At 48.7% G+C, this 25864-nt stretch overlaps 1 protein-coding gene across 4 annotated transcripts in view; it reads left to right on the top strand.

Annotated features, from left to right (window-relative positions):
- EVC2 (EvC ciliary complex subunit 2) overlaps positions 1-25864 on the top strand; it is a 130795-nt gene that overhangs the window by 50649 nt on the left and 54282 nt on the right. For all 4 annotated transcript variants that reach the window (XM_084971428.1, XM_084971429.1, XM_021100987.2 and 1 more), the window contains 3 exons: positions 15816-16140; positions 22007-22246; positions 25244-25419. In XM_084971428.1, the coding sequence (XP_084827554.1) occupies positions 15816-16140; positions 22007-22246; positions 25244-25419 (741 nt within the window). The remainder of the gene's footprint in view (positions 1-15815; positions 16141-22006; positions 22247-25243; positions 25420-25864) is intronic.

Raw genomic sequence — 25864 nt, forward strand, 5'->3', positions numbered from 1 at the left:
GGCAGAATTCACCTGAAGCCATCTGGTCCTGGACTTTTGTTTCAGGAGTTTTTGATTACTGTTTCAGTCTCTGTACTAGTGATTGATCTATTCAGATTTTCTATTTCTTCATGATTCTAAGAATGTGTCCATTTCTTTTTCATCACATTTGTTGTTGTACACCTGTTCATAATATTTTCTTATACTCCTTTGCATTTCTGTGGTATCTCTTGTTGTTTCTCTTCTTTCATATCTGACTTTATCAGAGCTTTCTCTTCTTTTTTTTGAGTCTAGCTAAAGGTCTGTCAATTTTGTTTATCTTTTCAAAGAACCAGCTCTTAATTTCATTGATTTTTATTGTCTTTTTAGTTTCATTCATTTATTTCCATTTTGATATTTATTATTTCCATACATCTACTGATTTGGGGCTTCATTTATTCTTCTTTTGCTGGTTCCTTTAGGTGTATAGTTAAATTGCTTGAGATTTTTCTTGTTTCTTAAGGCAGGCCTGTATTGCTATGAACTTCCTTCTTAGTACTGCTTTTGCTGCATCCCATAGATTTTGGTATATTGTTTTTTCATTTGTCTTCAGATAAATTTTGATTTCTCCTTTGACTTCTTCATTGACCCAATCAATGATTGTTCAGTAACATGTTTCAATCTCCAGATATTTGTGATTTTTGCAGCTTTCCTCTTATAGTTGACTTTTGGTTTCATACCATTGTGACCAGAAAAGATGACATGAATTCAGTCTTTTAAAACTTATTGAGAATTGTTTTGTGTCCCAACATATGATCTGTCCTTGAAAGTTTCATTTGTACTTAGAAGAATGTTTATTCTGCTGCACTTGGGTGGAATGTTCTATACAAATCTATCAAATCCATCTGGTCTGGTGTTTCATTTAAGGCCACTGCTTCCTTGTAGATTTTCCATCTCAGTGATCTAGTCCTTGATGTAAGTGGGGTGTATGTAATTCTCCTACTACTATTATGCTGCTGTCAGTTTCTCCCTTTAGATCTGTTAATAATTGTTTTATATATTTTGGTGCTCCTATGTTCGGTATATATATATATTAATAACTGTTACATCTTCTTGGTGAATTTTCCCTTTTATCATTATATGTTATATACAATACATATATATCATATATATATATATATATATATATATATATATAAAATGCACAAACATACACTGTTCATTTTTGTCTCTTGTTACCTTCTTTGGCTTGAAGTCTATTTTGTCTGATACGGTGCATGGCCACATTCGCCCCCTTTACGGCTGCTGTTTATTCGAAAGTATTATCTTCCATCCCTTCACTCTGAACCTGTGTTTGTCTTTAGAGTTCACAGGCAGCATGTAGTTGGGTCTTGTTTTTTTAAACCATTCAGCCACTTTTGACTGGTATCTTTTGACTGGTGAATTCAGTTTGTTTACATTTAAGATTATTAATAGGTGAGAACTTGGTATCACCATTTTATCTTTTGTATTCTGGTGGCAATATATTTCCATTGTTTTTTTTCCCCTTGTGTCTCTGTCTGCCGTTTCGATTTGATGGTTTTCCATGATGTATTTCTCAGTTGCCTCTTTTTTATGTTTCATGTCTTTGCTCTGGATATTGGGTTTGTGGGTACCATGATGTTTGTACAAAACTTGTTATGGATGAAATAGTCCTTTTTATGCTGACAGCATCTTACGTTCACTTACCTGCATGGACCCATCTTTCTCCTCTTCTCCTTTTGTGTTTTTGTTTTCGTAAATTACCCATTTTTATGTTGTGGGTTACCAAATTGAAGTAGTTATAATTACTTTTTTCTGCTTGTTTCCCCTCCTTTGGCTTTTATGCTGTCCTAAAGTGTTTTAAAATCTGTTCTGGTAAAGAGTTACAATTTTCTCATTCTCTTTATCCCCTTACTCAGAGATTTGGGTGGTTTTGCCTTTCTGTTTCTGATAGGAGAGCTCCTTTGAGCATTTCTCGTAAGATAGGTCTGGTGTGGATGAACTCCCTCAGCTTTTGTTTGTCTGAGAAAGTCTTTGTTTCTCCTCCGTTTCTGAACGATAACCTTGCTGGGTAGAGCAGGCTTGGGTGACAGTTTTTAATCCTTCTGTATTTTGAGAATGTCATTCTGCTCCCTCCTGGCCTGTAAAGTATCTGCTGGGAAATCTGCTGATAGCCTAACGGTAGTTCCTTTGTAGGTTACTGTCCTTATTTCCCCACATGCTTTTAAAATTCTTTCCTCGCCATTGACTTTTATTTTTTTTCTTTTTTGGCCTCCCTGCGGACATGAAGTCCCATGGTTGACCTAAGCTGCAGCTGTGGCAATGCCATATCTTTAACCTGGGATCGAACCCATGTCCCAGCATTCCCAAGACAGCACTGATCCTGTTGCACTGCAGCGGGAACTCTGCCATTGACTTTTGACAGTTTTAATATAGTGTGTCTTGGAAAAGGTCTTTTTGCGTGGAGGTAATTAGGTATTCTCTTGGCTTTATAGATTTGCATATCCAATTACTTTCTCAGGCTTTTGAATTCTCAGTCATTATTTCTTTAAATAAATTCTGTTCCTTTCTTCCTCGTTTCTCTGGGAGATCCCTTTCCCTAATGCTGCCTTTCCTAAAAGAGTTGGATTACCCAGTTTCTTAATATCTTATTTTCCTTTCCTCTTCTACTCATATCATTTCCAGATTTCTGTCTTTGAGCTTGCTACTTTTCTCCCCCATATGGGCTGCTCTGTTTCCAAAGCTTTCTAATGCATTATTTATCTTGCTTATGGGTTCTTCAGCTCCAGAATTTGTTTGATTCTTTTTTTTTTTTTTTGAGTTTCAGTTTCTTTGGTAAAGTAGTCCTTCTATTCATTAATTTTATTCCTCAGCCCATTGAACTGCCTCTCTGAGTTTTCTTGTAAGCTCGCCGAGTTTCTTCACAACAGCTCTCTTGAATTCTCCATCAGTGAGATCTCAGTATTCTGTGACTGCTGAAGAATTGTGGTTTTCTTTTTGTGGTGCAGCGTTACTGTAGTTCTCTATGGTGCTTGATGAACTGTCCCTCTGCCAGTGTGTTTGGAGTAGCAATCATCTCTTGCTTGATTCTGAGCTGCCTCTAGTTGGATTTAAGAGCTGGCACTTTCCTTCCTCTTCTGCCTCTGTCAGAGGTTGGCTCCACGCCCTCATTATCACGTCTTGTGCCTCTGGGTTTGTGGGTACCTTGCTGTTGCCATTGTCACTGGCCTTGCTGCCTGGGGCACCAGGATTGAGGGCTCTTCTGCTGCGTCTGGGAACCCCAGAATTGCAGGCTCTGCCGCAGGAGAAGAGGGAGGTGAGGGGAGACTGGAGTCGGGTGGGCACCTCTGCGTATCCAGTATCATAAGCTTCTGGGACTTGGCTGCTGGTGGTGGGGGTTGGAGGGCCAGTGTCATGGGTGCATCAGTGGCTGGAGGGTCAGGATCCAAGACTTCACTGCCACTGCCTCCCAGGTATCTATGGCCATGGTCCCTGCGGATGCTGGGATGTCAGAATTTTGTGCACTGGCTCCCCCTGGTGCTCCTGGGATCTTTGGGGCTGTGCACTCGCTCATCTGTCATGGCTTGAGGGGCCAAGACTACAGGTACCTCCTCTGCTGTTCCCCCAGTTCTGCCTCTTCTACGTGTCCCAGTCCACTTACCTTTAGATAGATGTACAGACGTGTGGGACCCTCTGGCATCCTATTGGCCAGTGGCACCTTCTTTGTGTTGTGGGTGTTTTACTGGTTATAGATTGAAAGAGGGGACAAAGAAAGTGTCTCGTTCCACCATGCAGCTGACGTTCTCCACTCCATCCATATCTTTTTATTTATTTAGCAAATACCCATAGTGGTCCCTGCATAGGTCAAGGTTGAAATCTGGGTTGTGCTTCTGGGTGGCCTTGGTTTAGCTACTTAAGTGAAGGCTTAGGATGGAGAGGAAGAGTTAGGTCACAGAGATTTCTGGATGCCAGACCCAGGCAGTGGTTTTTTTTAATGCAGATAGATTTGTGTCTTAGAAGACTCCTCTGAATGCAAATGGAGAAGGGCTTAGCGGGGAGCGTGAGGGAGACCATTGTCCGAGACAGTGAGGTGTGATGTGGGGGCAACAGTAGCCTAGCGGAGGAGGAGAGGGTTAAGTGGGAAGAGCCTACAGAACTTGGTAATTCACGGTTACGTGACTGTGTGTGTGTTTGAACACTAAAGGGGAGGGGGATAATCTCGGATGACACCCTAGGGTTCTGGGGTTTGTTTGTTTGTTAATTTATTTACATTGAAGGGGAGGAGGAGGGAGCACTCCACACACCAGTTCTAGCTGCTCGGTAGGTCCAGAAGCTGCAGAAATGTCCAGGAAAGCAAAGGAAGGTTCCAGAGGGGTGTATCTTCGGGATAGCAGTTAGGTGCTGAATCTGGGGCAGAGATCTTTGGAAGATGCATTTATGCCAAATACACCATATGAAGAGATTAGACTCTCATCTGGTTACCTCAGCTTTTTATTTTTACTTTCTTCGCTTCCTTGTTATACTGCTGATGATTAATAATGCGGCCACACGGGACCCCTTCAGACGGGCTTCCATGCAAAGCAAGCTTCTTCTGATTCTAGAGCCAAGAGACATGGCTTTATCTGCTCACTTCCCACTGAGGAGTCATTTCTATGAATTCGGTGTCATCACCATGCTGATAAGCTGTGATGCCTTGTGTTTTTGTGCAGTAACTCCTATTTGTGTGGCGCATCAAAGTGTACAATCTCCTTCCCAAGCCTTGCTTATAATTTGGTCCTCAGACAGATGCTCTTTAGAGCATCTTCTTTTCAGTAATTTGTAGCTGAAGAATCTGATGCTCGGCTCAATAAAGAGCTTTATCCATAGTCACACGTCTAGTAAGTGACAGAACAGGGCTTGAGCTTTCTCGGTATTTAATGTCGGGCACGTGGTACTTCGCACGGATTCTCTGAGCCTCGGTTTCCTCATCTGTCGTCTGGAGGAGCCATCCTGCTGCCCTGGGATACAGTGTAACGATGTGATGGTGGCGACCTCGCTACATTTGTTGTCTCTGAGCCCCGGTCTGATTAAAGGGAGATGAGCAGATCCTGAAGACAAGCGTTCAGAGGCTGAGCCCTTCTGAGTCTTAAGAACATTGCAGAGAGCATGGGAAACGGGCAGAGCTGTTACTGGACCAGCTTCAGGCCCATTTGCCCCTATGCAGTCAAGCCAAGCTACTGGCACCAGGTCGTGCAGGAGGAAAGGCAGCGTTTAGTGCAGAGCTCCAGGCGAGGAGTCCAGGGCCGCTAGTGCTCAGAAGTCCAAGCTCCCTGAAGGGGTTTCAGCAAAGCATTTTATTGCATTTTTTATTTTTAAATTTTTTTTTAAATTTATCTTTTATTGTTATTTCCCCAAACACACTTTTTTTTTTTTTTTTCCCACTGTACAGCATGGGGACCCAGTTACACATACATGTATACATAATTTTTTCTGCCATTGTCATGCTGCGTTGTAAGTATCTAGACATAGTTCTCGGTGCTACACAGAAGGAGCTCATTGTAAATCCATTCCAAAAGCAATAGTTTGCATCCGTAACCCCGGCAAAGCACTTTAAAGGCCAGGTGAAGAAGGGACGTCCCAGGGTATGTGACCAGCTCGTGCACAGTTCTGACTGGTTGATGCTGGGGTCACAGGGGTTCACGTGATCAGTCCTTAGACGCCAGTAGGTCTGGGGGTGCTGAGTACATGGTCATTAGGTAGGTAATGTCTTCCATTTTGGGGGTGGTTTTAGCATCTGTACAACAACTCTGGAAACGTGCATCCGATACTGTCACCCAGGTCCTTCAGAGAGGAGCTGCGGCCAAGGATGTGGGGTGGGGGAGGGGACCTCAGAAGCACGATCAAGCAGCAGTGTGATGGTGTCTCCCGGGAACCTGGTGGCCAGTAGAGGTGGCCCCAAGATAGAACCAGGAACAGAGTGTGGCCTTCTCATCTTTAGAGGGACTGCTTATTGGCCCGAGAGGAGCGCTCTGCAGTGACTGACTCACAGTACTTGGTGGGCCAAGCGGATGTTCTGATCAGAGAGGCACCTTCCTCCTGCTTGAAAGGGGCTGCTTGCCAGCTTCATGAGCTCCGGCCTACCTGGCTCTATCTGGGGATCGGGCCCGTTCATCCCTTTTGGGGCATCAGCGTTGCGCGTCCATTCCGATGTGATCCTTCATTTTAGCTTTGCTCTCGAATCATCATGCCAAGAGTGACAGATTAAAAATCACCACTCTGTCCGAGAGGACCGAGGAGAAGGACAGGCACGGGGGAGACGGGGGCGGGGACTGGCACGGACGCGTACATCTCTCTCATTATGTGAAGGGGTAGGAGCAGGTGGTTGTCAAAGTATTTTGTAGCTTCAAAGTCTGTTTTCTCCCAGAAGTCGAAAATGAGAAGCAGCATGAAGTGAGTTGTTTTGTGTCATCAGCGCCACGATACGTAATTTGCAAGTGGCTCCTATGCTGTCACCTTCCAGCCTGACGAATGAGAACTATAAAGTGGGAAAGGGTCGGTCGTCCTGGCTGCGCTTTAGATCCAAGACGTGATCACCTATGAAAAGCACGGTTTTCCTGTCTCCCTGTGTTTTATGAAGCGATTCTCAGCTGCTGCCGTTTGCTGGCCCTAGTTGCGTGAATATAACAAGGATGTGGGCGTTCCCCGAGACTGTATTCTTGTCAATCACTCGGGAGCTCTGAAAAGGCATATTTATTTCTCCTTGGGAACGGATCGTATTTTGTCTGAAGAGTGTTTCATTGATGGAGCCTGACCTCGGAGTCCTGGGCCAGGGAGCAAAGGTGACTCCCCTCCCCCCGCCCCAGCTTTCTGCCCTCCCTCCCCAATCCTGATATTCTGTGTGTACTGCATGTCAGTTCTGTTTCAGGCACTGTGGTTAAATGCTCATTCTGGGACCATTCTGTGATTATTTTTTTAAAAACGGTAGTGGAGTTCCCATTATGGCTCAGCGGTAAGGAACCCAGCTAGGATCCATGAGGATACAGGTTCCATCCCCGGCCTCGCTCCGTGGGGCAAGGATCCACTGTGTTGCTGTGGCTGTGGTTGCTGCAGGCCGGCAGCTGCAGCTCTGATTTGAACCCTAGCCTGGGAACCTCCATATGCCGGTGGGTATGGCCCTCAAAAGACCAAAAAAAAAAAAAATTGTGGCATTACTAATTACTTTTAATCTTTCCATCTTGACGTCTGTCAGGTTTAGGAACTCCCAGCAAGAAAATGTCACTCAGAATGTCAGGGGCTTAGTATGCATGGGCATCTGTGAGCGTCTCCCCACTAAAAATAGCATTTTCTCCAGGAAATAATGTCTCCCATTTGAAATTCTTGCATGAAGTTCAGCTGGGGTTCTCAACACGCCATTTGGTGACTGGGTCGCTGCCTCATTTCCGAGACGCATCAGAGCCGTAACTCTGCCCTGTCCTGCTGATTTATTTTCGACAGAGAGCATTTGCTTGGTTCGCTTGGCTGTTTATCTTCGACGTTGTTTATTCATAGGCTGCCTCGTACAGAGAGGGTTGGAGGCAGGAATATTCCCTTTCATTTGCATCAGGCTCCCTGACCGTTGTCCTGATGGAGGTGGGCCAGCCCCCCGGCGTGCAGGGACCAGAGAAAGCAGGAACTGGCCACCACCAGCCGGTCCTGGAAGCTTCTGGAAGCCTGGGGTGCCCACAGAGTTTCAGCTCCGGCCTAGCTCTGGCCCCCCAGGCCACCAAGCACCTCCTGCCCCTGATCTGACTTAATTCTCACAGCAGCTCTAACAAAGGAAGCCGATGTTCCTGAAGCTTTAGAGGTTTTGCCTGGGGTCACACAAGTGGTAATGGATTTGATCCCAAGCCTGAGTGCTTTCAGATCCACTGTTTGATGGACGTAGCAGCTTTTTAAAGATGGAGCTTAGGTTTTTCTAGAGAGGCGAAGAAAAATAAGAGAAGAAAGGAAGTCCAGGCCTCTGTGTGTTTCCTCTGTTAGCAAAAGGAAGCTTATTATTGCCTTTTGATGCTGCCAACATCACCTTCTAAACTGCCTCAGGATTGGGTTTTGTACCAAGTGGGTGTTTGAAGGGTATCGTAAAATTGAAGTTTTTAAATGCATGTCCAGGCACACCTGGGAGATACTGCGGGATCCCTTCCAGGCATCGCAATAAAGCGAGTCACATCAATTTTTGGGTTTCCCTGTGTATATAAAAATTATGTTTACCTTATACTGTAGTCTCTTAAATGTGCAATAGCTTTATGTCTGAGAAAACAATGTACAGACCTTAATTTTAAAATACGTTATTGCTTGAGTTCCCACTGTGGCGCGTGGGTTAAGAATCCAGCTGCAGCTGCTCAGGTTGCTGGCAATGCGCTGGTTTGATCCTTGCCCCAGGGCAGTGTGATAAAGGATCCAGTGTCACCTCAGCGGCAGCCTAGGTTGAAGCTGCAGCTCAGATTCAATCCCTGGCCCAGGAACTTCCATATGTCAAGGGTATGGCCCTAAAAAATACCCAACAACAAAAAGAACTTTATTGCTAAAAATGGTTTTGACTGACAGTGACAGGTGTGTAACTTTCTTTTACTTGAACAGTTAGAGGCCACCGGGGGGTTATTAATTGGCCTCCTTTCGATGTTATTGTGTCTCAGGGAACAGAGGGGCCTGGGGAGAGGGAGAAAGATGAGGGGGTGGCCAGTGGGTGGAGCAGTCAGAATGCACACCCACCCACCGGATTTATGGGTTAGGCTTGCCATCTTGCATGGGTGTCGTTCATGGAGCCCCAAACAATTACGGTGGTGTCATCCGAGATCACTGATCACAGATCAGCACAACAAATATACTGATGAGGAAAAAGGTTGACGTATTGCAAGAATTGCCAAAATGTGACTCAGAGACAGAAAGTGAGTATGTGGTATTAGAAAAATGGTGCCAGCGGACTCGCTCAACGCAGGGTGGCCTCAAACCTTCAACTGATGAAAACAAAACACAGCATCTGCAAAGCTCAGTAAACCAAAGCCCGATGAGATGAAGTCAGCCTGTATCGAGCAGTTGTTTATGTACCAACCATATGGTGTTTATTTATTTATTTATTTCTGCTGTTAGTTAATGTGAGAGCAGAGATTAGGAGGGGGTGTAAGGTGTAAGGTCACTCAGCCCGGACGGCCCGGGAGGTAGGTCTGTCCAGTATCCATCCTGCAGGTTCCATGTGTACGTAGATCAGGGAAGGAATGCAGGCGACTCCACAGGACCTGGGACCTGCCGATGGGTTGGGGGTGGGGTTGGAGGGAGAGAGAGCCCTCGGGGATGATGCCGAAATTGCAGGCTGACCAACCGGGAGAATGAGGTGCGTTTTCCTAAGATGAGGAAAGCGGGCAGGATTGTGTTTGGAGGGAAAGATTGGAAGTGAGTTTTGGACGTTAACTTCTTCCACCTGGTGGGGTTTCTGTGTCTACACGGCAGCTCACAGGACACGGCTCCAGAGCCCGTGATCCATAGCCCATGAGGAGGAGCCGAAGGTCCTTGACTTTGTCTAATGACGAAACTGTGGTTTGGTCTTGTTTGACTGTTTTCCTTTGCTTCTGCCTGTCCTCACGTCTCTGATTAATTTTATTCTCTGGCTAAAGTCCTGCAGACGAGAGGCAGGTGGAGGCCGTGGAGGGAAAGGATTCTAGGGTCCCCCCTGCTTCATCCTCTCTGGTCCGCCCAGCGGATGGTCAGCCCGTCTCTCCCTGGGTGTCTCATTGACACTGAGGGACTTTGGGTTTTGGGAGGTTGCTGTCAGGGCTTGAAATTTGTCCTCCCAAAAAGATACATTGAGTCCTAACCCCAGTATGAGGGAATGTGATTTTATTGGGAATCAGACTCTTTGCAGATGTAATTAAGGTTACTATGCCACTAAGACTGATACACTTATAAGAAAAGGGGAATTTGGCCACAGAAACAGAAGATCCCGTGAAGACAGAGGAGACTGAAGCAATGCCTCCACAAGCCCTGGGGCACCAAGGCTTGCCGGCAGCTCCAGAAGCCGGGAGAGAGGCATGGAACCAGTTCCCCCTCCTGGTCTCAGAAGGAAGCAACCCTGTAGACACTTTGACTTTGGACTTCGGACCTCCAGAACTGGGAGACAGTAAGTTCCTGTTGTTTTAAGCCCCCCAGTTGGTGGTACTTTGTCCAGGCAGCCCCAGGAAACCAACACAGCGCCTTCATCCATTCCTTCTGAATCAGAATCTGAGCTTCATCTGGAAATCTGCATTTTAACAGGACTTGAAGTCATTCTGCTCATACTTTTCCTTTTTTTTTCTTTTGTCTTTTTAGGGCACCTATGGCATTATGGAAGTTCCCAGGCTAGGGGTCAAATTGGAGCTGCAGCTGCTGGCCTACACCACAGCCACAGCAACGCCAGATCCTTAACCCACTAAGCAAGGCCGGGGATAGAACCCATGTCCTCATGGAACTGCTTGGGTTTGTTGCCTCTAAGCCACAACAGGAATTCTGCATTCTGCTCCTTCTGATGCCTAATCGTTTGAGGTCTTCTGCTGGAGAGCTGTATGCCCAAACCATGCATCCTCTGGTCAGTTCTGGGCTGAGTCACAAGGTCCCCCGTGTAGAACCACAAACTTCCAGTCCTCTGTCCCTCTTCTCCGGGCCCTTCATCTGCAGCTCCAAGCCTCACCGGCTGACGGGGGCTCCTGAGGGCCTTCACCCCCCTACAGAGCTTCCTGCCTCGGGATCCAGACGTCTGGCCACCAGGGTTGTGACACAGTGCATTTCCGTTGTCCGGAGTCACCCGGCTTGTGACAGACACTTTGTTATAGCAGCTTGAGGAAACCAGTGAGTCTTCAGTGTGGGCAGCTTGTCTTTGAAAGGCTCTCTTTATCTTTAACCAGGAATCCCCGTTCAGAGTCCCACGGGAGCCAGCAGACAGCCGGGTGGATTGTGGGCGGCGTCCCAGCAGAGTGTCACCCCCTCTCAGGACCTCCCTGCTCCCAGAGCTCTCACCTCCTTCCATCTCAGCCTCACCGCCCGAGTCCCGGCCGTTCCCACTTCTTCTCTGCCGCCCGCATGACCGTCAGTCCATCCTGGACCCCAGTCCATTCTGCGCACACCAGTCGGGGGCCGGGGGGTTCTTTTCACCAACCCCGACGGGGGCACTTGTTGCAGAAAGGCCTTTGTCAGGTTCCTGTTGCTGTTGGTAAACCCCTGTCATCAGCCCAGGATTGGAGATGGTTTGTGCACCTGTGGCCACAATTGCCAGATTCCTGTGAGGTCCTCGTGGAGGCGGTGCCCTTGGGACAGCAGTAGACATCTGAGGACGGTGGCTTTTAGCTGACGAGGAAGAAGCCCTTTCTGCCTGTCTGAGCGCTCTCACTCTCACGAGGGAAGGGCGGCCGGGAGAGGCAGTTAGCGCCCACGGTGCTCCGTGGGTGTGCGGGGCGGAGGCAGGGTGACTCTGGCAGGAAAGATGCTGCAGAAGCCCGAGCGTTGGTTAGAAAGATGACTTGGCTGACATCCAAGGTTTATCTCGTTTTTAAAGCCGTCTTGGAATGTTCTGTCTTACAGTTGCTTTCCTATCACCTTCCTCTACTCTCCAGGGAGAGCAAAATCTATCTTTCCAAAAAAGAAATTCAAGTGTAATCTACCTGTTTATCTAGAATTCGCCTCTATCCACCCATCTACCCATTGGGTTATGTTTCCTCCACAGTTTCTTTTCTTTGCCAGAAAGAAAGCTACCAAGGAAGACTGGCGACCACAACCACAGCGAAAACAATGCAAAGTAACGTTTTCTCTGGCATCCGTTTTGTGCTGGGTACCGGCACAGTGCTGTGTGTGTTCGTGCAAGGTGGTGGGACAGAGGATCGAGCCAGGACTCTGGAGCCACGTGTCATGGCTTCCGACCCCAGTTCTGCCACCTACTAGCTATGTGAGTTTCAACAGGGTCCTTTAATTTTTCTGTGCCTCTGTTTCTTCACCTACCTTGTAAAGTCATCATGGGGGTTACATGGCTTGATATCTGGAAAGCGATGAAAACAAAGCCTCTGCGTAAAAGGCAGTATTCATCCTCTCAGCGACCTTTGGACACTGGTGATAATATGCTCATGAACCAACTGGGAAACGAGGCTCAGAGACCGTCACCCTGTGCTTGGGGGCTGATGCTGCGACTGCAACCTAAGCTGGCCGCCTCCCAGGCTCATGATGCTTTCAGACTTGATGAAATGCCGCCTTCTGGGTGAAGATCTTCAACGCGCGCCTGAGAGGGAGCTGGGAAGAAAGTTCGGGGAGGATTTGAGCTGGCTGCCCTGCTGGGGTCTGGCCACAGTGGGGTGGGGAGGGGCGGGGATCTGGAGGGGAGGAAATGGCCACGAGCCTCTGTTTGCCTCCTGGTTCCTCGCAGGGGCAGCTCAAGCCTGGAGTGGAAGGGCTCCATCTGAAGCAAGAGGTGTTTAAGAGGAAAACGGTCCCAGGCAAGGATGCAAACCGCTGGCCTTGTACCTGACAGTCTATTTGAGGTGCTACCAAACTGAACAACTTAGTTGATCATAACTTTAACTGATGTTTCGCTCACATGCAGCGATCATTTTTATGTTCTTTTATGTTTTTTAGGGCCACATCCCTGGTGTATGGAAGCTCCCAGGCTAGGGGTGGAATCGGAGCTACAGCTGCCAGCCAACCCCACAGCCACCGCAATGCAGGATCCAAGCTGCGTCTGCAACCTACACCACAGCTCCTGGCAACGCTGGCTCCTTAACCCACTGAGGGAGGTAGGGATCCAACCCACGTCCTCACGGAGACTAGTCGGGTTTGTTTCTGCTGCGCCGCAGTGGGAACCCCGAGATCATTTTTATTCTGATTGAATCTCTCATTTCAATGTGGACAGTGAAGATACCCAGAAGGGATTTTTTTTTCCCCCTGAATTCCCTCACACTGATCTAAATATGAGTCTTGCTGCAGTAAGATGCCATGGAAATGGGCTCCTAGGAGGAAAATTTCGGTTTCTCTGAAACTCAGTTGGTTTTGGTGGGTCTGTGATGCTTGCAGCAGCCAGCTTGAAGATGCTGGACTTGTACTGTGGAAAATGGCCATGGTCCCTGGGTTTTCCTTCTGCAATTAACAATCCTCCGTGGTAATGAGTCCTCTTTCACATTCAGGAGAATGCCTGCTTACCGCCTTGTGCATCAAATCTTACCCCAGGTTCGTGCGAACCCCATGCTTGCCATTTGGTGAGAATGTGACTAATTTTTATAGGAAATAAACAAGGAAAACGACCCGCACGTCGTTCCCTCTCCTTTTCATCCTCAGTAGCTGACCAGAGTACTCGTCAGCTCTTGGGTAGTTTAAGCTGTGCTCTTTCTTTTAAAGAGATGTTACCGCGGTCAAGCCTCCAAGTACATTTTAATGGTTTATGTTTCTGCAGTGCTTCCTCTGGGTCGGGCATGGTTCTGACCCCCACGTGACGAAGTCACTTATTTACAAGAGGGCGCTTCCTTGCCCGAGTTGTATCCGCAGCAGAACTGGCCCGAGAAAATACCTTCCGCTCTGAGGTGCGGTGGCAAGATGACGTTCTTGTCGCCGGAAAAATATGAATGTTCTCTGGGAAAATAGCGTTTGAACCTTGCTAACTTTACCACCTTGTCGAAGCAGTAAAGAAATGTAAGCATCCCAGCCAAGGGTGGCTCAGTGGGTTAAGGATCCAGCATTGTCGCCTCTGTGGCTCAGTTCCCGACAGTGGCTCTGATTTGATCCCTGGCCCTGGAACTTAGGCATGCCACAGGTGTAGCCAAAAAATAAATAAAAAGAAGCCCAGCCCATTTTCCCTCCCCCCATCCTCCAAAAAAACATAAAAAGAAGAAAAGAATCTTAGCCCATTTGGGTATAACTCAAAATGTCAGTCCCCTGGAGGCATTAGAGAATTTGGGGGGGATTTAGAAATACGTCTATTTCATTGCTGTCTAAGTAATGAAAAATGCAATAGGGGGTGACAAGGATTTCGCCAGTGGGTCCAATCCTCTTTGCAAACTGTGCATTCTTAGTACGCCTTTTCTTCTTCCGTGCTCATTTGGGAAATTAAGAGAGGATAGTTAGCTTCATTAATTGCGTGGTATTTTAATTGCTTTAAAGGGACGTCTCCCTTTCTTTTGTGGCTCTGGCACACCCCGGCAGTTTTTTCCTGTGGCCACTTCTGAGAGTTTATCCGTGGGGATGAGCGTGAATATGATGACGACAGAAAACGCCTATGAGCTCGTGTTCCCAGGGTGAGCACGAGGACTGGCCCTCTTCCGCAGCCAGTTTCCTGGGAGAGAGACTAGAGAAGACTGGGGAGGCTGCTGTTACTCAGAACCAATAATGTGCCAGACTCCACACCATGCATTTCCCACCTCTTACCTCTTTTCACCCTGAACCATTACCCCCGAAGATGGTCTGTCTCCCTTGCGCGGTGGAGAATCAAGTCCTTTGCCAATCAGGTGCCGTTTTTACCATAAGCCCCGTTGCCTAGGAACGGATTCGATGTTCTTGCCCTTAGGAGGTGCTCAGGTAAAGGCGAAAAGGCGAGCCGAAGCAATGGTCTCCAGCTCAGGTTCTCAAGGAGCTGGGAAACGTTTTATGAACCTTTTGCTCATTCCAGAATGAGACAGGCAGATACGCCAGTGAACAGACCCAAAGTCATTTGTTGCCATTGGAGGGTGCTATGACACCGCCTCTTTAATTCGCAAAGAATCAAACATCTGTACTCTCAGTGAGCTTTATGTCAAGGAACGGCATTACTAAGGAGAGAAAGGTCTTCTTTTTGAAGAATCCCAGCTGAAAAAATGCAGAAGAAATGATAGAATTAGGAGGTCCTGTTGTGGCTCAGCGATAACAAACCCAACTAACATCCATAAGGACACGGGTTCGATCCCTGGCCACACTCGGGGTTAAGGATCCTGCGTGGCTGTGGCTGTGGCGTAGACTGGCAGCTACAGCTCCAATTGGGCCCCTAGCCTGGGAACCTCCATATGCTGTAGGTGCGGCCCTAAAACAACAACAACAACAACAACAAGAGAATTAGAAAGAGTGATTTTTCAGCCCCTAGTGATATGGATCTAGGTAACAATTACAACGCATATACTAAAATTGTTAGTGCAAGTCCGTGTGCCCGATGCACGGTGAGAGCAAAGAAACTGGGGACTGTACCCAGACGTCGAAGGGAGTAACTAAAACAAGATTGGTGCCTATTGACCGTTTGCAAAGTTGGGTTGTGGTTACACTGGGAACCACACTACTGTCTTTTTCTCTTTTATTTGGCCCCCCCTAAGGTACGTGGCGTTCCCAGGGCCAGGGATCAGATCCAAGCCGCAGCTGTGACCTGCGCCACAGCCTGATCTTAACCCACCCTGCATACTCTAGTCAGATTTCCTTATTTTTATCTAATGTCCTTTTTCTTTTCCAGGCTTCTGTCCAGGGTACCACATTTCATGTGGTTGATGCACCCATACATTCATTTTTAATCAGAAAAAAGTAAAATAAACTTAATTTTCAAATCCTCCACGTATTTAGCCATTTTTATCCCGGTCTTGCTGTTGTTGACCTGTTGCTTGTTGACAAAGACCGTGTCTTGTATTTGTTATGTTCCTTGTAGTTTCCAGCATGGTACCCTGCAAATGTACTAAACAAGATTCTGCTAATTCAGTCACTGTCCTTCAGTAACTGGATGGAGTGGAAGAGAGGAGAAAAAGGAAGAAGGGGGAGAAAAGAAAGACTTTACCTACAAATGAGTTAAAACCTCAGAGCCCTGAGGGACCTTTGGTTTCTGCTGTGATTTTATGTAATAGAATCGTCTTGACCTTTGTGGTTCCCAGGTTGGAAATTGCAACCCTGAATCGGGCAGACTCAGATCTGGAAGCTTGTCGAACCCAAATCAGCAAGGATATCATTGCCCTTCTACTAAAAAATCTGACCAGCAGTGGCCACCTCTCCCCTCAAGGAGCGAGAAGGATGGATGCTATTTTCCAAAAGCAGTTTCTGTGGCTGGAGAAGGAAATACAAGAGGAGTATGACCGGAAGATGGTGGCCTTGACAGCTGAGTGTGACCTGGACACAAGAAAGAAGACGGAGAGCCAGTACCAGAGAGAGATGGCAGCCATGGAGGAAGCGGAAGAGGTGCTGAAACGTGGCAGTGAGAGGGTAAGGCGGCTTCCTTTGCCTCTCCCCTTCCTCTTGGGGATTCATCATTTATCCATCCATCTGGCCATCCACCCATCTGTCCATCCATCCTCTCCACCTACCACCCTGCCTGTCTGTTTATTCATTCGCCACCCATCCATGCATCCATCCATCCAACCCCAACCCATCCGTCCATGCACCTGCCACTCTCCCATCCACCTGTCCGTCCGTCCATCCATCCATCCATCCATCCAGAAATCATTTAGAAAGATCACATTTGGTCTGGGCAGTGAAAGTACAGAGAACATGGTTCTTGCATCCAAGTTCATAGTCTAATGAGGGATCCTCAGTGTGACAAATGTGACATCCTTCAACTACGTTAGAGGCACATTCACAGCATGGAGGGAGGTCGTGGAGAGTAGGAAGGCTTCATTTACAGAAGAGGGGGTCCAGGGGAGCGTGGCTCAGGGATGTCAGTGCCCAGATTTGTCCGTCCGGACTGCACCTCGCTAGGTCACGGGTCCCTCCAGCACAGGCTCTGGAGCCAGACAGACCTGGACCCACATTCTAGTTCGTTCCAGCTCTGCTCCGGAAGGCCTTAGCTGGCCTCTACAAGTCTGTGAGTCAAGGCCAAGGGCGCCCCCTCCTGGGGTGGCTGGGACGAGTAATGCAGGAAAGGAGCCAGGATGCGGATTGCAGGAGGCTCAGGGCACAATGCTGGTTCTGGTTCTGGGAGTTCGGACCCTCGGGCCATCCCAGGGCTGGCCTCTGTTGATCGGAGATCAGCTCTCAGCTTTCGAGGAGTGTCAATTTCTGTCTTGAAAGGAATCATGCCTGAGTCCCCCCCGCCCCCCCCGCACGCCAAATCCAGCGTGATCTCTGCCTTCCTCCGTGAATGACATGGATGGTTCAGTCGTGTGACTTGAGCCCACAGACCCTGTTCTGAAAATCCGTCTGTCGCCTACGTAGGAACGAGCTTCTGAACGCCTGCCTTCCATTGCCCAGCCTGGCGGCCGTGTACAGAACTGCCCAGGAGCGAGTAGAGGTCTCGAGGTGGCAGCTCCTGGCTCTCAGATGGTCATCTGAGGTCAGACCACAGGCTGGGTGGGAAAGCAGAGGCGTGATTCATGCTGCCTCATCCCCACCTGCTCCCCTGAACTTGGGGTCCCCTCACCTCAATCAATACACATCTCATTTTAGGGTGTGGATTATTTTCTGTTGGGCTCCTGTGTGAGGTTCCTGTGGCTGCTGTCACAAAGGACCACAGACTTGGTGGCTTAAAACAATAGAAATGTATTCTCCCACGATTCTGGAGGCCAGAAGTCCAAAATCAGAGTGTTGGCCAGCCTGTCCCCTCTGAAATCTCTTGGAGAGGGCCCGTCATTGCCTCTTCCAGCTTCTAGAGGCTCCAGGCCCTCCTTGGCTTGTGGCTGCAAGGACACAAGTTTTTTGTTTGTTTGTCTGTTTGTTTTGCTTTTTAGCACCACACCCGCAGCATATGGAGGTTCCCAGGCTAAGGGTCCACTCAGAGCTACAGCCACTGGCCTACACCACAGCCACAGCAACGCCAGATCTGAGCCACATCTGCGACCTATACCACAGCTCACGGCAGCCCACTGAGCGAGGCCGGGAATCGAACCCACGGCCTCATGGTTCCTAGTCAGATTCGTTTCCGCTGTGCCCTCCAGTTTTGACCCCTGACCCTGTCACCTCTTCTTCCGTTTGGACGTTTGACTTAGGACCCACTTGAATCATCCAGGATGATCCCATGAGGTCCTTGGTTACATCTGCCGAGACCTTTATTCTAAATATGGTCGCATCCCCAGGTTCTGGGGTTAGAACGTTTTGGGGAGGGGTCCCCACTGAGCCCACTGCCATCCTCTCGTTTGCCCCCCACTCTCTGATCTCCGTCCTTTATTATACTGGTCGTGGACTTGTTTCCCTGAGCCCGGCCCCCGAGAAGAATGCGTTGACCAGGCTGTTCAGTGATTCAGCCCCTAAATAATCCCATTCTCTCTTTTAGTTCCTAAATTTGGTATTTTTGTTTGTTTGTTTGTTTGTTTTCTGGTAAAAATAATACATTCTCAATGAGGGAGGCTTGGAAAGTACTCGAAAGCAGAGATCGGCCAGCTAGGACCCATGCGTTGCATCCTGCCTGGCCCGTTTGTGTCTGGCCCTTGAGTTGAGAATGATTTTTACATTTTTAAAGGATTATTTAAAAACAGCAAAACAACCAAAAAGAATACATGACAGAGACCGGATGTGTCCTGCAAAAGCGAACATATTTATCTGGCCCTTTACGGACAGGCTGGTCAACTCCAGCTCCAAAGCATAAAAAGCAAAACCCAGAAAAAAATGGAAACCCATCCCACCACTCGACAGCAGGCAAACATTCGTTCAGCCTGTTTATTGGGGTCCTGGTGGGCATCTGAGCCTGGACACCCGGCCACGCCCCCAGTTCTGTCCTTGGATTTCAGTATAAACCTTTGCTTTATCCAGACTTATCTTTTTTATGACTTAGGTTAAACTAGGGCAGGGGGTGAACACATTTCTGCAAGTCTCTGGACCCCCTTAGGAGGGCAGGACACATGGAAATGGGGGGACTCCCATCAAAAGTGACTGTACAGAGTGTTTCACTATGACACAAACATATCATTGCCTCCTGCCTTATTCTTTGGCAGAAGTATTATTCTAAACAAGGACAGATCATTTTATTTTAAGGGGTGTGTGTGTGTGTGTGTGTGTGTGTTGTGTGCTTGCTGACTGTGAGAAGTTAGATGGATTTCATCCCATGTTTCTTCCCATTATCTGAAATAAACTGAGGTTTAGTGTTTGTCAAATTCCATTCTGTCCAAAAAGAAAGGCATCTTGGAATTCCTGTGGTGGCTCATCGAGGTAAAAACCTGACATGAGGATGTGGGTTCGATTCCTGGCCTCGATCCGTGGGTTAAGGACCAGCGTAGCCACAAGCTGCAGTATAGTTTTCAGACGTGGCTCGGATCTGGCCTGGCTGTGGCTGTGGTGTAGACTGGCAGCTGCCGCTCTGATTTGACCCTTAGCCTGGGAACTTCTCTATGCCACAAGTACAGCTGTAAAAAAATGTTTTAATTTTTTTTTAAAAGTCAGCTGTGAATAAGCACTTCTCTCCAGGAGAGTGACTCAGAAAAGTCTAATCTGATCCTTCTGTAATATCGATTTTTGAAGAAAATGGTGGTGTTTTCTGGGATGGCTCCTGGAGATGTGGCTGGGGCCTGGCGGCGGGGGGGGGCGGATATAGACACAGGGCTCTGGCTTTGGCTCTGTGGCCCCTGCTCTTCTCATCTGTGAGGCTCACCGGGAGCTCCCGAGGGCAAGGATTGTCCCGTGCTGGCTGCTGAGCTGCAGGGGCCCTCCCATAAATAACACTCTTCTTTCTGGGCCAGATTCTGGGCAAATCGAAAAATCGGCAGTCGGAGCTGGAAGTGGGAAGTGGCTGTGTCACCATCATAGGCTTTTGTGAGCGATGGGAGGCCAGGCAGGAGGTGTGTCACTGGCAGGTTGGGAGAGGGTGACGCCGGGCTCTGAGGACAGGACGGGTAAAGCGCTCGATCCCGTTTTGCCGGAGGAGGTACAGCCCCTCCCTCTGCCCTCAGTGCAGCTCAGGCTTCCCCGGGCTCTGCTCAGCCTGGCCTCAGCCGCAGCCCCACGCCCTCTTGACCTTGACCTCTGACACCGCTGTGCCTCCGTCACAGACACACACCTTCCCCCAACTTGCTCAGCAGCATGTCTCACTGTCTGCTGCCTGTGTGGTTTCAGAACTTGGAGCCTAAAGGTTTGGTTTCAACTCCTTCCCCCCATTCCTGAGTGCTGGCAGGAACTGGGGAATGATGCTTAGCTTCTCTAAGCTTGTGTTTCTCTCTCTTTTTTCTTTTTTTGCTTTTTAGGGCCATACCCTTGGCACACGGAGGTTCCCAGGCTAGGGGTCCAATCAGAGCTGTAGCCGCCGGCCTACACCACAGCCACAGCAACACCAGATCCCAGCCGCATCTTTGACCTGCACTGCAGCTCACGGCAACACTGGATCCTTAACCCACTGATTGAGGCCAGGGATGGAACTCGCGTCCTCATGAATGCTCGTCGGGTTGTTACTGCTGAGTCCCGATGGGAACTCCCTTTTATTTGAGCTTGTACTTCTTCACCTGTAAATTGTTTGTTTGCCAAATCGTCACACGCTTCGCAGCTTAGAGCAGCAGAGACTCTACCATCTCAAAGTTCCTGTGGCCCGGAGTCTGGGCAGGGCTTGTTCTCTGTGCCAGGGTCTTACGAGCTTGCCAGCATGGCCTCAGCTGGGCTGTTCTCCCTCCCCTGGAGCTTGGAGCCCTGGTCCAGTTGTTGGCAGAATTTCCTGCCTTGTGGTTGTAGGACTGAGGCTTCGGGGCCTGTGGGCTTCCCTTCCCCTTAGGCAGCTCCTACTTGCTGCTCGCTTCCTCCAGGCCAGAAAGAGAGCGCTTCTGTTTTTAGGAAGGGCCTTGTCCCTCTTTGAGGACTGTCCTCCTAAGTCAGGCCCACACAGGATAGCCTTCTTTCTCGCCTGCTCAGAGGCAATGGATTAGGGACCTTCAGCAGGTCACCAAGCCCCTTGGCCTTTGCCACATGATGATCTGATCATGGAGTGACGGTCCTGTCATGTTCAAAGTTTATGCCACACCTGAAGAGAGGGATTTGTAGGACATCCCCACGGGGGGCTGGGAACCTTGGGGCCTGCTTAGAATTCTGCCTCTGCACATGGAACTGCCAGCACTCCCTCCTGCGCACGGGTCCTCTGAGATGTTAGAAGTGCAGCTGCATCGGCGCTCAGGGAAGGTGTGCCCCCGCCCGTCCTGCCCTCTCGCCGGACACAGGAAGTGCGGCGTCCCAGGGGCGCTTCTGCCTCCCTCTTTACATGAATGAGCTCAACTTGGGCCTGATTGCTGGCATTTTCCTCTTCAACGGACTTAAGAATGAACGATGATGGAAATAAGCTTGAGAGCCTAACAGCACAATCCACTGAAGTTTCTGTTTTGGGGAATATTTTCGGGCAGTTTGATTTGAGATTTTCCACCCCTATACATTTTCTTCTTTGAGGAGGTTCTGGAAATACAAAGATAACAGGGAAGACAGGCTGCAACAGCATTTCCCAGAGTTTAGGAGCTTCATCGTGGCCCATGTGGGACATTTTGTGTGTGTTCCATGTGGGTGCTTGTGCGCGCGTGTGCTTGTGTGTACACTGTGGGTATGACTGTGTGTACATGTGTTTTGTGTGCCTGTATCTTTGTGCATGTGTGTGGATCCTTTGTTGCTATACGCATTTATGTGCATGTGTAGGTGATGCATGTATGTGTGCTGTGTGTACATGTGTGTGTACATGTGCATGTATGTGCGTTATTGCTGTGTGCATGTCTCTGCACTGTGTATGTGGTGTAAGTATGTGTGCTGTGTGTACATGTGTTGTACACGTGCATGGGTGTGCCTGTGTATGTGTGTCTGTGTGTGCATCATCGCTGAGTGCATGTGGTGTAACTCTGTGTGCTGTGTGTGCGTCTATGTGTGTGTACATGTGCATGTGTGTTCACTGCATGTATGTGTATGGCTGTATGTGCATTGTGTGTACCTGTTTCTTTGTGTATGTGTGTGTCTGCATCATTTGTTGCTGTGTGCATTTGTATGCATTGTGCATGCGTGTTTGCATGTATGTGTGTGTTGGTGGTACATGTGTGTGCACGTGTGCGTGCCTGTATGTGCATCATTGCTGTGTGCTATGTGTACATGTACGTATGCGGGTACCCATGCGTGTGTATGTGTTTGCACGTGGGTGCCTTGCATGCCCGTTGCTGTGTCACCAGCCCCATGTCCCCTCTCCCCTCTGCAGTCCGCCGCTGAGTGCAGCAGCCTCCTGCGGACCCTCCACGGCCTGGAGCAGGAGCACCTGAGGAGGTCCCTTGCTCTGCAGCAGGAAGAAGACTTTGCCAAGGCCCACAGGCAGCTGGCCATCTTCCAGAGGAGCGAGCTGCACAGTATCTTTTTTACTCAGATCCAAAGTGCCATTTTCAAAGGGGAACTGAAACCAGAGGCAGCGAAAATGCTGCTGCAAGATTACTCTAAAATACAGGTAAATGCCTCAAATGAGACTCCCTCTGATGAAGGAGTCATTTTCCTGAACCATTTCCGTCAATTGCTCCTCTCCTCGAGCCGAGTCCTGACTCTTCTTTTGCACCGTGTGCCAGGGAACAAACCCTGTCTTCCTTCAGCCTCTTGATGTGGGGGTGAGTTTCCAGTAAAGGGGGCCAGTGCTGGCTTGACGCACAGACCTTGGGCTCAGGTGCACCTGGTCGTGCATGCCGGTTCCACCACCCTCAGCTCCGCGAATTTCAGCCCATTGCTCAGCTTGTGCGAGCCTCCGTTTCCCCACCTATAAAATGGGGTAATAGAGTCCCCACATCAAAAGGGGAGAGATGGAGCTTTAGGGTCTAATTCATGGAAAGCCAGTGCTTGGCACAATACAGGTTCTCTCTATATATAAATCACAGTTAAAAATATAAATGCATATACATAGGTGTGTGCGTGCACGGTTTTTTGTTGTTGTGGTTTTTATGGATGCACCTGCAGCATATGGAAGTTCCCGAACCAGAGATGGAATCCAAGCTGCAGCTGTGAGCGCCACCGTAGCTGTGGCCACCCCAGATCCCTTAACCCGCTGCACCAGACCGGGGATGGAACTTGCATGTCCACAGCAACCCGAGCCGCTGCAGTTGAATTCTTAACCCACTGTGCCATGGCGGGAACTCCACTTGTGTTTCTTGATTCATGCCTAGGGTTTATGATCTCCGTCTCAATATGCTTGGGTGAATTTGTATGTATTTTTGCCTGTAAACTTGAGCGTGAATGTCATTAGTCCAGACTGAATACATCCCGAGTTGGCTGTGACATTCGCTTACGTGAGCCTGTCGCTGTTTCTTGTGGGGCCCGCCTGCACACACACAGTGAAATAAGGAGCTGCACTAAAGCGCCAGATTTCTGGTCCTGGCACTGGCCCCACGTATAAGGACTGCGACAGAGCAGGCCCATCCCATGAGGAGACCAGACGGCCCTCGCGAGCCTTTTGGGAAGAGAGGGCCACTCTTAAAAGGCACCCGGCTTCAAGAGGCCAGCTGGCATTTCCATTTTGCTCCAGGCTTTTCCCACTAAAACGTCAGGAGAGTAAATCAAGTTAGTGGAGTTCCCATTGTGGCTCAGTGGGGTAAGAACCTGACATAGCATCCAAGAGGATGCGGATTTGATCCCTGGCCCCAATCAGTGAGTTGATGACCTGGTCTTGCCACTGGCTGTTGCAGATAAGGCTCAGATCCATTGTTGCTGGGGCTGTGGTGTAGACCCACAGCTGCAGCTCCGATTCAGCCCCTAGCCCAAGAACGTCCAAATGCTGCGGATGTGGCCCTAAAAAAGGAAAAAGAGAAAGTCAGAATTCTATCATATTCCTGGCCAGGTGTTCCGACCCTGTGGCGTCTCTCAGGCGTCACTTAACAGATTTTGCTCGACTTACTCCTCTTGATGGGCAGTGGCTGACTCTCTGTGTTGGAAAGAAGACGTGTTATTGGTAGTAATTCTGGGGACCAAAAATAACAGCCGTGCTGATGGTCCCACAGCACAGACACGTTGGTGTTTCAGGACATCGACCGTGAGCTTCCTGGCATCCAGGGCTCGGGTCACCAGCGCACGTGATCCAGCTCCCCGGAGGAGAGAATTATCGCTGCACTGTCCCTGCTGCATTGATTCTGCTGCCAGGAGCTCTCGGGGAGAAGCTGGCCGTTGCTACATCCAGTTGACCCTCCTGCTTTGCACTGTCTGGAGAGTGCAAAGTCTCAGGTGTCAGAGCTGGACACGTTACAGCTTTTGCGTGGAGAGGAGGCTGTCCGTGGCAGCATCTGTTTCTTGTTGAACAAAATTACCCATCTTTTCGGATAATCCGTTGTGTGGACAATATTTCACCAGAGGCAAAAAACACAGCCGAGCCAGTCCATGGGGTAATGCACGGAGGCTGATGTTTAATTACCATGGGCCTAATTACTGCTGCTTTAATTACTGATGGTCTCATGACTCTGCTACTGGTCAAGGCTAGATTTTGGAGGCAGCCTTTTAGGAAGTTCGAGCACAGGTCCTGGAATGAGATGGCTGAATTCAAACCCGGCTCTGTCATTTACCAGCCATGTGATGTGGACTAGTTTCCCCACCTGTGAAATGGGAATAATAGCATCCTTGCCCTAGATTACATTAGAAAAGATGAGAAGCACTCTGGGTCCAGTGCCAAGCCCAGAAGAATCACCTGCTGTGTACTGGGCTATTATTACTTGCACATGCTTGCTTGCGGTTTTATGCGTTTTGTAGATTATAAGAACTTGTGCTACTCTGTGACCAGGCTCAACTCGTGTCTTCCAGGAGTGTGGGTGTTCTGGGGGTCAGAGCAGCTGGTGGCTGGTTTAGCCCAGAACTTCAGCACCTGTCCTGGTGCCGTGTTTGCGGAAGCCCATGGGGTGGATATGGGCATGGGTGAAGAACCCCTGGCTGGAATGTAGTTTCCATTTCTAGGGCAGCACAGTCATTCTGGTAACTCGGTAACTCTATCATCTGGGTCTCGAATGCACTTGTCAAAGCCTTTTTTTTTTTTTTTGCTTTTTTAGGGTCGTACCTGCAGCACATGGAAGTTCCCAGGCTAAGGGGTCAAATCGGAGCTGCAACCGCCAGCCTACACCACAGCCACAGCAACGCAGGATCCAAGCCACATCTGCAATCTATACTACAGCTCAAGGCAATGCCGGATCCTTAACGCACTGAGCAAGTCCAGGGATCGAACCCACGTCCTCATGGGTACCAGTTGGGTTTGTTAACCGCTGAGCCACGGTGGCAGGAACTCCGAAAGCCTTCATTTCTTATTAGCGTGTAGTCTTCTTCTAAGTCTTTGCTCAGGGCAGAGATCTTTAAGGTGTTAACCCCAGAGCTTCGATACTCGCGTAATAGCTTTGGGAAAAAATGTAGTATTTTAAATGACCAGAAAGAATGTTCTCTAATTTTTAATGAGGCTTTTTTTTTCAATTTTTTTTTTTTTTAACAGGAGCGTATAGAAGAGCTGATGGACTTTTTCCAGGCTAGTAAGAGATACCATCTAAGTAAAAGATTCGGCCACAGGGAGTACCTGGTGCAGAGCCTACAGTCCTTAGAGACCCGAGTACAAGGTCTGCTGAGCACTGCTTCTGCTCAGCTGAGCCTCCTCATCCAGAAACACGAGAGGTAAAACGCCCAAACCACCCAAAGTGATGCCGACAAACGGCCCTGTCCCGACATTCCTCCCCAGAGATCAGCTACTGCTGTTCCTTCCCTGAATATGCACTGGCTGCTCCACGACTTATTTCTTTGCCTTCTCTCTTTTTTAAAAATTAGGCATCTCCATGTATTTTGATTCATTTGCTTAGTGTTTCTTCTTCGGGCCGCACCTGCAGCATCTGGACGTTCCCAGGCCAGGCAGGGGTCAAATCGGAGCTGCAAGTACCAGCCTCCGCCACAGCCATGGCAACACCGGCTCTGTAATCAGCTATACTTTAATAAAAATGAAAAATAATAAAGAATTCCCTAGCTGCAAGAATCCTTTGCATTATGGCATCTTAAAAACAGACCTAGTCGTCAAGACAGCAATACAGTGACCCACCGGGCACCCATCCTCAGCCTCAGTAAGTAC

The sequence above is a fragment of the Sus scrofa genome, chromosome 8 (genome assembly GCF_054392235.1).
Source record: "Sus scrofa isolate SSC_HxYL_T2T_F1_AM1 chromosome 8, Sscrofa_HxYL_maternal_Yorkshire_Landrace_v2.0, whole genome shotgun sequence".
NCBI lineage: Eukaryota > Metazoa > Chordata > Mammalia > Artiodactyla > Suidae > Sus > Sus scrofa.